We start from the raw sequence: 15,385 nt of genomic DNA on the forward strand, positions 1-15,385 counted from the left end.
GAAAAGGCATGAATGTGTACTGAAGCGCGTCCCAGCACCTTATGCCAGAAGGAGCACTTAGGGCAGTAGGTGCTAGTCTACTTCACTATCTGCACTAGATGCACCTTAGCATAAGCACCAGAGGAAAAGAGCAGACGTGCAAGTTCTATCAAAGGTGCTCATTTTTGAAAAAGCAGTCCATTTGAAGCGAACCAAAAATGAAAATCCAATAAGCTCAACATTTTCCGATTGATACAGACTGCTCTTTGGTTTTATCAAGACTAAGTAACCTTACAGATTTCAAAGAGCCAATTCTGAAGTCATTTTGCAAAGTAGCAGGATGCAAAATGACTCATAAATCTTAAGTATACTTTCAAAAGAAGGAACTTTCTCCTGCCATTTGCTTCACGTCGAGATAGCAGAGCGCCGCCAAGCCTTGGGCGCAGGATTGAGATGAAGTTCTGCCAGATGCGTGTATGGATTCAGCCTATGCAGGCCTGCCACACATCAGTGCCACGAGTGAATAAACTGGCCCCTTTAGTTAACATTATCAGAATAGTGCTGAAAGTGCCTCCACTGCAGTAGATATTATGAGACTACCTGCACTGTAAGCACTTTGACACTACAGTGACTTCCTCACTGTTCACAGGAGGTTTGCATTGACAGAATGAATTATGATGCCGTTAAATCCACAATGAAGGCCCTTACAGAGAAGATAGGTGTGCACGGGAGTCTGCAAGCAAGCATAAATGAGACGGGGCATCAGGAAGGTCAGCAACTTCAATTCAGGCCTCAACCAGTCATGGAAAAAAAAAATACACATAATGTATTATTCATATTAATGTACTTGTAATTTGACCTATAAATGTTAATTTAATATAAGCTGTGGCAGCAGACCTGTTCCTAATGTAGAATTTGAAGAATAACTCACTAAAAAGTGGTAATTATGATTAATAGGCATGTATGGCCAAATATGTTAATTTCATAGAATCTATTGCTCCAACTGTTTTTAGAAACATTTTTAAAATATAGTTTATTATTTTAAAAAATATATATATAAAAAACACTTGGTTTGCACAAAATACCAGACAACTGCCTTTCTGTTTGTTTGGTTTTAATATAGATGTTGCAGAGCTGACATCAGTAGTATCTCAGTAGTGAATTATCCATTTAAAATTATTCCACTTTAATTTTTTATAATCTTTCACTTTATTAATAGTATAGTATAAAATTGACTAAGTCCAAAGTGTGACATGGTCTTATCTAGGTGAAATTGGTAATGCCCTGAAGCAGTAACCTAACAATAATTATCAAAACTTTATAATATACTTTGGCTTAATCACCCCGTAGCCTATATTAGAGACTGAACAACTTAGCCAAAAAACAATCACTTAAATTTTTTAAGAACTCTGTCTGATTGTAGAAATAATCTGTCTACAAGTCTTTAAAAAATAAACTACTTGACTGACTTTTAACAAGTCATAATTTAAAGACATTTTGTTTGTTAGTTTTTTTATCAAATCGTTAATTCGAATAGTTTAACCAAAAGTGATACAAAATAAATTCTATATTTAAAAATAACCGTTGTACCCCACATTGTAATTTAAATAATTAAACAACATTGTTTAACAAACAGTTCACTTCTATCTCATTTGTATGTTATGCTGTGCGTTCTACTTGGATTATGGTTGAGCCTGAAACCTACAGGTTCATCAATCATGTTTAAAAATGGGGCATTTCAATGTATATTGTGGTGGTGTATGAAAAAGTCATGATGTAAACTCAGTGGTAGAAAAACAGTGGTTCATGGGACTATCTAGTGTATCCTCACACCAGCTCCAACAAAACAGGTATATAAAAAATACATGATACAATCAAATTGTGAGGGCTCCTACATTATAGACAGACTTTTGCCAATCATTTAATGTGAACCTTGATTGGTAGAACTGGTGTATGTGGTTCAACACTTGCACTCAGTCACATTTCTCCACCCCTCCCCCACTGACTAACATGGCGCCCAGAAGTCTGCATTTGAAGCGCTTTAATATATGTACATGGCAACGCAGCACAAAAAACAACCATTTGATCGAATATTTAGGCATTTTACGCGTAAATCAGGTACAAATCGCGCTGCCTTTCTACTCGGCAGGCGCATCGAGTGTTTGCAGCTGCAAATCTATGGCAAAATTCAGGAACACAACGAGCTAGTAGTAGTAATAGCGGTGGTAACAACCCAGTGCTCGACCAAAACAAGCAAGGAAGCATGAGTTAGCCACATAGGCTAACGCGTGCGACCCATAATTGTGGCCCCACTTATTTCCGAAACGAATTTAACAGTGACACTTAAATATTTGAGGCTCTCGCTGTTAATACAAAATATTGGGATTTGACATAAATTATACAATGAGTGCGAGTTCACGTCAGTTCATCCACTTCAGAGCAATGCTGTTAGCCAACGTAGCTCTATTGCCGTAGCCTACACACGCTTACGCCGACTAAAACACTGTTTGACCTGCACTTGTATGCATTTCTATACTAATTTGAAGATATACAATGATAATGGTATCACTAGTGCCATTATAAAAAATAATGGCACTGTATTCGTTTATAAATTAGCATTAGCAGCTAACTCGCGGGACATCGAACGCGCGCGGCCTATTGAAAGCCCATGTGCTGCCCTGCTTTGTTCTGGAGACACTTCCAAGTGAGCACCACTACGCTCACAATGATAAGCGATAACTCGAATTCCAAACCACTTGACATTGCTCAGCAGTAAAACTTTTATATTAAAGTACTAGATTCTAATAATAGTTTTTTCAAATACTGCCGTCGCACTTTCCCTGCAGTGCCGAGTGAGGTGCAGCCGCAACAGCAGCTTTTCAAATCTCCCTCATTCACCAACCATGGAGGAGAGGTTGCCATGCGCCTCTTACAACGCTGTTTTCAAATGCGGAAACAACCGATTAAAAAATGTTTCCCTTGCTCGTGTAAACGTCAACGAGCAGCTCCGGTGTCGCGTACAGGGCTGTGCGTTTATTTTACTTTCTTGACGTTTAACCGCGTCTTCCCGAGCAGCAGGCTAACAACAGGTTTCTTGCCAATAACATGCGCGTAATAGGACACTAGCTTCTAAATATCCACCATGTTCACTTACTTGTACAGACTTACCGTTTACTCACTGTTTCAGGGGGATATCTGCAAAACTGAGAAAACAGGAAAAAAAACATGGCTTAACAAATTGAATAGCAGCTAGAAGGAACAATCCCGGCGCTGCTATTATGATTTCCCAGGAGTTTGGGAATCGTAGTAAGATTGCGAAAGTGGCGCGAGTAGAGTCTAGGTTTAACCATGTGGTGAATGAAGGGCGGCTCCCAGCCAGCGTAGCTAAAGCCCAACTCCTTCATTAGCATAAATCAACTACTTCCTCTCCAAGAGCTGCTCTCAAGTTTCACTAGAACCCTGGTCAGCGTGTTGTTAAACATGTGCTATTGAGCAAGTAAACCCCGAAATAATGCACTACTCACAATAAGACAATAGATTGAAAATAACGATGAAATTCCAATTACACAAAAACATTAAAATGTGTGCAACCAAAGTTTTGCCTTCATTTTTTTCCCGATGGAAATGCTGGAAAAGAACACACGTGGTAGTGGTAAAGTGGCACTGGTACCAGTATTTTTTGTATAATACAAATATTTTCATTAAGTTACATAAATTCGTTAAACCATTACTTTGACAACATATAAGAGTTATTGAAACACAGATGGTAGAAGTACAAAAGCATACGTTTTAATTGTTTGTACACTATGCACTATACAAATACTTTAATTAGGATGTATACTTTACATTACCACATTTAAAATTTTTTTAAATTTTCACATATGATAATAGTGTAATAGTATTCAAAGTTCAATTTTTTTGTTTGTATACTGTACAAATATTTTCACGGTGGCGTAAACATTATTTTGTCAGTACTTTCTAACATTTAATATTTTCTATACACACACACTGCTGTGTTATATAAAAGGTCTGTTTTGTACCTTTACAAATATTTTCATGGATTTGTATAAGTTGTGTTGTGATGACTTTAAAGCATTTCAAATGACATGCACACAAAGATGTTAACAGTATAAATGTATATGATTTGTTTTATGTATTTGTACCACAATTGTTTTCCCAAATATTCTCACCACAAGGCCACAATACAAGTATATAAACACAACTACAAGAGGGCAGGTTGCCACAATTTGCAGGTCAATACAAATCAATAGATCAAAAAGCCCACAAGAACATTATTATCATCACATTTCACACAGGTTTCTCCCTATTAAAAATATTTCACTAAATGCCATGTTCCTTTGATAAACCTTTTAGCTAGGGTCAATGGTCTGTCCAGTTCCTCCCCATAAAGACCTATTAAGAAGTGGGCCATTAGGAAAATGTCTTACAGAGCTCTTTAACCGCTTTATTGGGTAGAAACAATTTGGTTTCACTTACTTTTTGTGTTTTAAAAAAATCATAAATCCATGTACCGAATTAAATATCTGTGGAATCTACAAATAATTTCCTGACGTTCCTTCTAAACTATTTAATTTCTTAAACAAAAAGGGGGACATCAGCTTGAACCCAGATTTTCAAATGAATTGTTTTTCATATTGCGTTTTGTAACACACGAGCTGTTTTTCAACCATTCATTTATTATAATAGGCCTAAATAGTAACTTCAACTGATTTATCCAGGATAGACTTGAAAAAGATTTTAATTCTTAATTTAATAATTTCAGCAGTTAAAACAAAACAAAAAAACACTATCAATTATTCATAGAGTTAGTTCATAACACCCTTTATTTACATTTTGTATTTTTAAGGTTACTTTTTGGGTTTTTTTTAAATGCAAAAGTTCTTTTGAAAAGTCCATTAGTCTTTAGATGTGTAGATATTGTCCTCAAACAAAATATTTTTCAGTTTGAAGTCAAATAACAGAGAAAAAACTTATGAATCATTTTGATGAAATCTTGAATTAAATAATGAGTACACTGTAAATAGAAGAACAAAAACAAACACATCCTGCTGCAAATGCATCAACAGTTCTCATTTTAAAAACAGTACATTTATGGCCACAAAATAATGTTTTCAAAATAAGAATAGAGTGGTTGACATGTTTAACCTTTAACCACTAAATTTTTAAAAAATATTATTATTATTATTATTAAGAAACCAATCGTCATCAGAAACCATAAAATTGTTCTGTCTTTGTCAGGCCTTAAATTAAAGATACAAAAGCTCTACTTACTGTACAGAGCTGAAATCACAAAATTTGCTTTTACACACTATTGGACTAAAACAAATGTGTGATCCGTGTAAACGCTTGTTTAAAAATAAGTATAAATGATCAGATTGTTGAACAAATATTTTCTATTTTTGCAGTGAATCTAATTAATTTAGTATTATGAATATTGGCCTACCTTAAATATTTTACTTTAAATCGATTAAAAACAAATGCAAAAAAGCCCTAAAAGAAAACTTGATGTTTATTTTCAGGTAACTTCTTTAAAAATAAAGGAGCTCTGTTTGTATTTGGTCTCATTAAATTTCGAATCCATTACAAATAAATACAGTATATGAACAGTAGTAAATGTTTTAAATAACGAGATGGGCTCCACAACAATTAAATGTGAATTTGTAATGTAAGGTTATTGAAAACCATACTTTAGTAACTAGATACAATTTCTATAGATCCAATAGCGCCCACTAAAATATGCAAAATTTCACAACAGCTAATATTTATAAAGGACTTTTGTGGCCAGCTTTTAGGTTATTATTACCATTACTTTAGAACAGAGGCAGACTATTGTCTTATGTGCTGCAGTTAACCCTTCACCCATTGATTCAGTCATGTGTAAAGTCAGAGAATGGGAGCAAGCCTCCCACATTCAGTAAGAGGATAAAAAGCATGGCCTGGAGGGACAACAAGATTTGTCTTTAAATAGGTACAGGATTGTTCATCTACTACCACAATCTGTGTTCTCTTGTTTGGATGAGGAATGTGTTTTTAATAAATTGTTCTGTGTATTATTATCTATCATGTATACAGTAAAACTAGAGAATATAATTTATCTGGTACAAATTAAACAGATAAAAAAATAAAACTGGTAGAAAAATTACCAACATTTTTGGTTTATTGAAAGTAGTATAATTGTAATTACTATTTAAACAAATAACTGTTCGTACTGTGACCTAAAACTTTCAAATTAATGCAACTAATAATTTTGATGTAAAAATGTTGCAAACTGCTTTTCGTGCAAAAGGGTATACTACAAAAAATATATAAATTATACATAGTGGTAAAAATTGCCCAAATTACTGGATCATCTCCAAATATCTTTACCCTCAGATTAAGGAACATTTTACTTCCGAAAGATTTTCGACCAACAAGTCCTTTTCCTTTTGATTTATCCCAGAACTGCAAGGGCCTGTTATGTCACCTAGTTGTAGCTGTCTTTGGTGGAAGAACTGCTTTCATAAATACTTTATATTGAATGGTTTGGTATGTAATTTAAAGCGTCTTACAGAAAAATGCTAAAAAGAAATACTAAATATTGTTATAGGGCCTTTCTAACATTTTATTAGATTTTTTTTAAAGAATTAAAACCCTGGATATTAGCACAACTTTAGCCGTGTCATTTTTTTTATTTCACTATTACAAACATATTTATAAAGACTATTGACCAAAAATCTTTGTCCACAGATTTTTCTTTTGGAACTTTTAGACCTGAAAGTTAGAAATTAAATTATTGGCTCTTCTTTTACTTTTACTGCGTCAAAACCCAAGTATTCATTTGTCCTTAAAATCCTTATCCTTAAAAAGGCTTATCATGCACTGGATAATTTTAGTAATGATAAAGCGATAAAAAAATTATTATCTACTAAATAAATAAAAGCAAGAAGGGTATACTACAAAAAATATATAAAGGGTACTTTTACACTTTTACCTTATTACACCCACCCTCTTCTTTTTCGTTTCCCGCTCTGGTGGTTTGAACCCACCGAGCTACCGTAGGTCATGTTCTCCTTAGTCATGGCGGCATATTGCGGAAACGGCTTCCAACTACCACAATAAAGCACAAATACACGATCGCCAGTTATAATACGCGATATCAAACATTTGAATTGAAATATTAATCACAAAACTATACGAATTATGCACAAAAAATAAATAACTGAAACTCCTTTTGGTGTATCGATGGTCTAATGTTGTTAATTTAAATGTGTAAGGATTTTGTTTTGAATGTCCATCAAACCCTTTTCCGGTTAATGTCTTTCCCCAAGATATAATACTTCCTGCTAACATAACGCTGCCATGCGTACATATGCTATGTTGACAGTGTAAAATGAAGGTAAAGGTGAGCATACTGTTATATTGTTATAATTAGCCCTATAGAAACTACTTTAGTAGAGGGGCGTGAAGTTGCTATCGTTGGAATTTGGGCCGTGTAAGTTAACAGCAATAACACGTGTAAAAGAGTAAAGTACGATTGCTACACACATACACATATGCCCTTTCTTATTTTCATGATTGGTTAATTTTACAGACGATAAACGGAACAAATGTATTTGTTAATTGCCTAATTATATTGACTTAACGTTTGTCACAGCAATTCTACGGTTTTCATGAAAATAGTTAGAAGCACCGATGCACTGTTATTAAATATCTAATATTTTACAAATGATATAATTTATAATAGTATAATATGTAGTCAATGACCTGTACAGTTATAATTTACATTTTCATTACTAAATTAAATTCTTGTTTTTTTTAGGGCATATTAATGTCTGCCAGTGTGCTTTGTCAACGGGCGCTAAGGCTATGGCACCTCAGAGGGTTAAGGACAAACTGTACTTCGATTCAACACTTTCATAGCAAAACACAGAATGAAACTGAGGAACAACAGACAAAAAAGGAAGCATTTCAGACAAAAGAAGCTTCCGTATTGCAATTGTACAAGCTGCATTACAACCCATCTTCATATCATCACAATGCATGGAACTCTGCACCTTCCATCATTCAAACGGATGATGACGAGGATGGATGGAACATCAGAACAGACACACATTCCCCCTGGCAAGAGAGCAAATCCTACAGAATCAACCACCAGAGACACCTTTCCTGTATACAAAACACAACTGACAATTCAGCTTTAGACAACGACTCTGAAGCAGAGAGCTCCTCATTGTCACCAGTTGAAGGAAATGTTATATCTACAAATTTTAATGAACTTGCACGCAGTTTTCAAAAATGTCGGCCACAGTATGCTGACATCACCATAGATCTCACCCAAAGGCCTCAGCAGATTGAATTGGAGGAGGCCTTCTCAGTGCTGAAAAGAGTTGGCAGTTCAAAATCCTGCATGAAACCATCCCAAGTGTCTCACTTCCTTTTTGAACTCAGTCACTTGAATCCAGACAAAATGCCATTGCTGAAGAGTAACACCCGATTCATCATGCTTCTCCGAAACTCTGTGGAAAACCTGCCCCACTTCACTGACCTGGAGCTCCTGGAAGTGCTGCAGTCTTTTGTGTGGCTGGATATGTCATCTGCCCACTCTATGCTCTGGTTGTATGAGACAGAACTAAAACGCAGAGTCAAACACATGACTCTACACCAGTTACTGTTAGCTGCTGATATATGGCGATGTATCGGCAGAAAAGTCCCCAAGTTTCTGCAGTGTTTATATGAGTTAGTCCCATTAAAAAAAGAACAGATAGGCATCTCTGAATTAATCCAGTTGTTTTACATAGTTGGAGAAGGACGACATTGCCCCAAAAGCTTAAGTGATCTTCTTGAGAAGCTTTTACTAAATAATTTACAATTTCTACATCCAGAAGAAATTGGAATTGTATGCTTGGGGCTATTTAAATCTAAAACTCAAATATCTCACACTACGGTGACATGTATTGTTGATAAGGCACATTCTTGTGTAAAAGAAATTAGTGACTTTGCCCTGGTCAACGTGATGAAGTTGTTACGCTTCAGTTACATGTATCATATAGCTTGGATGGAAGCAATGGAAGAGGAAGTTCCCCGTCGGGCTCCTGAAATGTCTATCCCTGGAATGATGCACGTGGCCTTGACCTGTTCATCAGTACATTATCGCAACAGTCACATTCTTACCGCTATTGCAGAACAAATTCCCTCACTAGCGCCACACTGCAGAACTAAAGACACATGCAAACTGCTTTGGGCTTTTGGCAACCTTAGGTTTTACGCAGATAAGAAATTAATGTTCTACTCCACCCTGATAGAAGCCATGAGGCAAAGAAAGGCAGAGTTTCGACATTATCCTGAGCATCTCCTTACTGGTCTCCTAGGCCTGGTCTTTGTGTCACAATTCCCAAGGGATCTAATCACATTAGTTTTGAGTCCTGAATTTGTCAAAGTAGCACTTAATAATCCAAAGCTGGACCTGAAAAATGACTTGTTCCTTCTGGATGGAGCCGTGGCTCTGGAATTTCCCCGGTCGACTGGTCCTAGACTTTGCCCGAAACTGAGGAAGGAGGCTGCTGAGCAGTGTTTGGCATTTGCTCAGTCCCATTCTTACCACAGACCTGAGGTTCTGGAGGCAGAGTCTGTTCTGCAAGAGCTACTTGGAGGAGAGCAATTTGTGCGGAAGACAATGATTTTGCCCTTCACCCGTACAATTGACCTGGAAGTACATCTCGACTCCGAACATCGACAGATACCCATTAATCTCACTTCCAACTCCATCGACTTAAATCCTGAAAACAGTGCACCTAAATCGTCTGTAAGCCAAAGTCGGGAGACGACATTCAAAGAAGTAAGTGTAACTGAGAAACTTATAGAACAGCTAACGCTCTCTAAAAGCTCCTCAAAACCGGCAACCTCAGCTCCAAAAGATCCCACAAGTGACTTTAAACAAACTCTTCCAAATGTCAGTGACCCAGGCCAAGCAACACGTGATGCTAAAGGTGTTGTAAAACTTGCAATCCAGGTCTCCAACAAGAATCACCACATCATTAATTCGTACAGCTTTTTGGGCATTCATGCACTGAAAAGGCGACTTTTGAAGTTGGCCGGATACAGAGTTGTCGAGCTCATCTACCCCGAATGGACTCCATTGTTGAAGAAAAGCAGGACTGAAAGGCTGATTTATGTGCACTGCAAATTATTCCAGAATACTGAGAAACTGAACTAAGAATCAAACAAACACAAATACTATGAGGACGATGCGGTCTGCCTGACTGATTTGTGTTAAGTGGAAAAAAAATAGACAGATGTTGCTTTGTGGAATTGTAATATGTATAAGCGTGTAAAATACTCATTAAAATATTTAATTGCAGTTTGAGTCATGAACATATAGTTGTCACTTTGCTTTTAATACTTGCATTAACATTGAAAAACCTGTAGGTTGTCTTCTGTGGCTTCATGAAGTTTTCTTGCACACCGTCAAGTCTGGTGTGTCCACCAGAGGTCAGTACAGTATGTAATGAGTATCTTGTCTTGTTTTAGCATTCTTTTTTAGCCATGCCTAAATTGTCACCAAGATTAAATATAAATCTAGAGTTTTTCAAACATATCTGTCACATAGCGAGATTGTAAGTTTAAAAGTAAGTATTAGATATTCCTCTAATTGTTTTAAAAATGTTACTGTCTCTCATCAAACATTGTTTTTCAAACAAAGGGCAGTTTAATGGGGTCTGTAGTGGTGCAGTGTTAAGGCTAGGTGAAAAATAGGTCTAATCACTACGGTAACATCCACTACCACTGTGGTGACACCTGATGAGGGTTACAGAAAGAAAAGGGATTGTAATACATGGAATTACGAGTATTATATAAGTATAAGTATATGTCTCATTTCCAAAACAAAAAGTTAGCTGAGCTACATCATAAATATATACAAAAAGAAAATTGTATATTCCATATATTGAAAGTGTGCCGGAGCAAAATATGACTCATCCCAGTTGAAATTTCCAGACTTTGCTCGTGAATGAAAAGTAGACGGCCTGTGGCCTGAAATGTCTCCTGACAGAAGAAACACCATAAATCACAAGTGGCTTTAGCACATTTATGCTTTCCACCTTACAAGGGTAAAGTAACTTGTAGCACAATCCTGTGTGATGAATGACTTTTCAGGGTTGCAAGGCAAAAGTGATCTTGGTTTTCCTAGACGTTGTTTTATTCATAAACTGTTATAACAAACACATATTGAGGAAGTTAGTTGTTCTCCAGAAGTTAACATGTAAAATAAGAAAAGTAGGATCGGTTTGTTAATCCCTGAAGAGGAGGATTGAATGATACCGGAGGGAGAAGAAACAGTGGGGAGAAAAACCTGCCTTGATCTAAGTAGTTGCCTCAATACTACAGGGAAGAAGAAAAAAGGCTTTAGGGTTTAGAAGAAAACTTTTAAAAAACGAACTTTCTAAAATACATGTGTATGTAAGTATGATACACTGGTCATGTGGAAATATCACACTAACTCCAGGGATAATTGTTCAAATTTTCCACCATATTTACGGCATACAATATGAATAGAAACAGTCTATTCTGGCTAATCAATACAAATGTAATACTTGAGTCATTAGTCTTAAGTTTAAGCTGAAGACCATGAGGGTATACAGGAAACTGGTTTTTCACTCTTTTTTCCCTCATTTATTTTTCTCTTCCTGGTGTGAGACGTGCTGCATAGAGAGGAAGAGAAACATATTCAATCAACACCTAATCTGTCAGCGTGCAGGAGAAAGTCTTGATGATCCCCCCAGGAGGAACCGGAGGAAGCTGCAGGAAGAAAGGTAGACCAGGCTGCTGAGCTGCCACGACTCTGTGCTCACGATGAATGAGAAGAGAATAATAAATAATGGGAATAATAAATGGTAGGAGACTGGGCGGTTATGTGTTATGCTAAAATTCGTCAGCAGAGGTCAGTCTTCAACTAGAAACCCCACAAAGGATCTCCACTCGAGTCTTGGAAGTGGAAATATTTGCTGAATAATGTTCATACAAACAGTGGGATAGGTTTAAAAAACACTAGAGTGGATCAGAAAAATAATTAGCTAAAAACACACACATCTAAAACCACCATAAATATTTAAATTAAATAAAAAAATCAGTTTACACCTCTGCTTTCTTTCACAGATAAGGAAAAAAACGGCAAATCATTTTCAACTTTCATGTTTGCTTTGCCTGCAGTTACAAATTACACACTTGTGAGTGAGCAGAAAGTGAGGCGTTTGAAGTTCGAGGATTCACTTTCTTATGTCGATGAAATTTTCTTTGGTTTCAAATGCAATGCTGGGTGAAAAGTTAAAAAAATGATATATCTGAAGGTGAAATATCATAAATGCATCAGAGTCGGACTGTTTCCAGGACGGTGCTAACCACATTAAACAGGTTTTAGGAACAGAGGCTGCTGACAACAGCACAGCGGTGGAGAGAATGTAGAGCAGCAGCAGCTCAGATCATCAGCTCAGATTGGATCTACAATAGTTCTGTTGTATTCTATAATAACCCTGATAGGAGCCAGCTGTTCAGCACTATAGAAGAATGAACAGATAGGTGACATTAATTAACCTGTTCTAAATGGAAGTAGATAGTCATTTCACTCAGTTACTGATATTAAAAAGGTGACCATGGTTTTTTCTCCAGTTACTAAAGGATGTCTCGGTGCAGAGTGAATGCTCCCTCAGTAATCCCTTATCTTATCTGCATGTCAATTCTTCTGCTTTTCTCCAGCCTGCGGGCTAATCCAGTGCATTCTAATCTTGCATCAACATTACCCAGTCATGCTTCTGCAGAGATGCACAATTTCCCTGTTTTACTTTGTGCCGTGGAACAAACAAAAATCAAAACATCACACATTCTCGGGTGTAAACAGACGGAGATGTAGCACAATTATGCAAGTGGTTTTTCTCCAGAGATTCCCCGGCGTTGAGACAGTTTCCCTTTCACTCCCTTTCAGTGCCACTTCCTTCTGTGACCCCTTCAGTGGCTTTCAACATCCCTGCCTTTAAGATTCCACACACACACAGGCACTCTGCTCAAGCAAAAGCCGCAGAGACAAGTGTTTGCATTCAGAGCATGTCGCTTTTATTGACAGACCTTTATTACCTTAACTAAGTTCAAGATTTGCCACCATTGATCACAGATTAAACCTCCTCACCTAAAGACCAGAGTGGATTTGTCTGCTTTTTGTTTATCACTGTTGCACTTCACCCAACGAAGACTGATGAAAGGATGCTGGCGATAAATGCCATGTTTTCTTATTGAAGGTACACTCCCTGACAGGACGGTAGGTAATTATTGTATAGGCCAAACTAACCAATCAGCACTCCTGGTCAGCTACAACATCCAATGGGACAAAGAAGCAGGATCCTCAGAAAGTTAGCATGGAAGCAATTAATGAGTGCAGTGAAACATCACTGTTCATTTCTCACTACATATTTTAAATCTGTCTAAAAGTCACGCAACAATTAATAAAATCAAATCAGATCTAAGGATATTTAATTTACTTCCTGAAAAATATGCATTTGTATAAAGTTATGTATAAAGTTAGTAAACTTTTTTCTGAAAACTTAATGGTCAGGTGTTTATTTTTTTTTAATAATGTAACATGTAAATTGTGAAAAAAATAAAAATAAAATCACCAGTACAGCGTGATCAGATCAGTAAGTGGCCACTGGGATGTGAGCAGAGTGAAGTTGTTAGTTAGACCTTAAAGATGCCCTGCTACACTCAGCACTTTCAGTTTCCTCCTCGCTCTGGTTTTGTAGTTCACTGTCTTATTAAGACTTTGAAATGTGATGTATGTTTCAAACTAATCTTTTTTTATGAATTAACACAATGGTCAACTCTGTTTCAGTCAGGCCACCGTGCACACAGCCTGGCCAGTTCAAACACGAGACACAAATAATGAGCTAAAAAAAAAAAAAAAGAAAAAGAAAAAGAAAAAGAATCACATTCAGCTGCTCCCTCCAGGCTCTGTCACAGTGGATAACCTGCATATGTAATTTGGCACAGGTTTTTTGCCTCAGGCCTCTGCCTGATGCAACCCTCTTCATTTATCCTGGCCTGGGACTTCCAAAAGAAAAATGGCAGTAATTAAAAGATGCACTGTTGTAATTAATTCCCTTTCTATCAACCTATTTAAGGAAACCTGTAAATAATGGAGGTACTGGGAGAACAGTTGTGGTTTCAAGCCTTCGATGTGTGGGATGTTTAACACTAACACAGTGTTAAACACACACACAACCACATTTCTGTTCTCTGAAGAATTTGGTCACCCAGATTGTTTTTGCTCAAAGCAGCACATTCATTATAGCACTCATCCACCGGGGGCTGTGCACAGACGCTGCTTCATTATGATGAGCCATAATCAGTTGATTTTTTTTTATTAACATGTATGACTTTACATCTACAACAAGCCATGTTTTGATCTGTATATTTTCTAAACCAATACCATTTGAGGCCACACGGGGCACTGCAATTTCATCTCTACTGCAGTTTCTCTGTTATTCCTTGGCCCAGGTTGGTCCACGCAGATATAAATGTTTGACATTCTCCAGGAGGACATATTCTTGTATAGTGTACAATCAATCCATGTGTCAGTCAAAATAACAACCAGTACGAACCACAAGGTCGTTCAGGAAAAGAAGTGGGGAAAAAAAAAAACCCAACAAATTTGATTAAGCAAATGTGCTACAAAACACATCCAGCTAGAAATAGTTTTATTAGCTTCTAACTGTGCCACTATGCTCACCAGCTTGAGCTTTTATTTGTCTGCCATTTGGTGGCGGCCAGATGGTGTGGAGCTGCCTGTTGTTACTACTGGAAAGAAGGTTGAATGGGGTAGTGAGAGCTGTTGGCTGTGAAACCCAATGGGATTAGCAGAAATATATTAAAATGCCTCACAGAAACAAACGGAGATCGGCTCAGCTAGGTGACAAGTAACAGTTATCTGTTATTCATTCAAACGTTTCCACATGCTGTCACTCTGACCATGTTGGCGTGATGGCTGTGATTTTTATTAATGTTCCTACTTCCATCTTCTTACACGTCAGGGTCACAGGCAGCAGCTCTGAAGGTTGTTACCATGTTCATTCATTCATTCATCCTCTGCTGCATGTAAGGACAGAACCAATCCATGCAGTCACCTGTCGGACATTTACTGGTGGATCCCAAGGCACATATAGAGACAAACACCTATTCACCATTCAATATTTACACCTGTGTGAGTGAGCTTTTAAGCTTACCCGAACTACTGTTAATATGCTTTTGGAATATATGTTTGGAACGCACTGAGGAGACATTTCTCTGTACATTTCTGTGGTTCTGTGGTTGAGCTGTCACAGCCAACAAAAACACAGGCAGAATATTTAAATTCAATTCATTTAAT

The 15,385-nt window shown here is 37.0% G+C and overlaps 1 protein-coding gene across 3 annotated transcripts; it reads left to right on the forward strand.

The window, feature by feature from the left end:
- The first annotated feature begins 7,274 nt into the window (after positions 1-7,274).
- On the forward strand, positions 7,275-10,336 carry fastkd5 (FAST kinase domains 5). Of its 3 annotated transcripts, none has more exons than XM_008328539.3 (2): positions 7,275-7,381; positions 7,799-10,336. In XM_008328539.3, exons 1-2 carry the CDS (start codon positions 7,370-7,372, stop codon positions 10,190-10,192), a joined length of 2,406 nt encoding a protein of 801 aa, XP_008326761.1. In that variant the 5' UTR covers positions 7,275-7,369; the 3' UTR covers positions 10,193-10,336. The 3 variants fall into 3 exon arrangements, with proteins under 3 accessions (XP_008326761.1, XP_008326762.1, XP_024919687.1); XM_008328540.3 differs by having other exon boundaries at positions 7,295-7,375; XM_025063919.1 differs by having other exon boundaries at positions 7,330-7,471.
- Positions 10,337-15,385: the final 5,049 nt, after the last annotated feature.

Source organism: Cynoglossus semilaevis, chromosome 16, assembly GCF_000523025.1.
Source record: "Cynoglossus semilaevis isolate Cse_v1.0 chromosome 16, Cse_v1.0, whole genome shotgun sequence".
NCBI classification, from domain to species: domain Eukaryota; kingdom Metazoa; phylum Chordata; class Actinopteri; order Pleuronectiformes; family Cynoglossidae; genus Cynoglossus; species Cynoglossus semilaevis.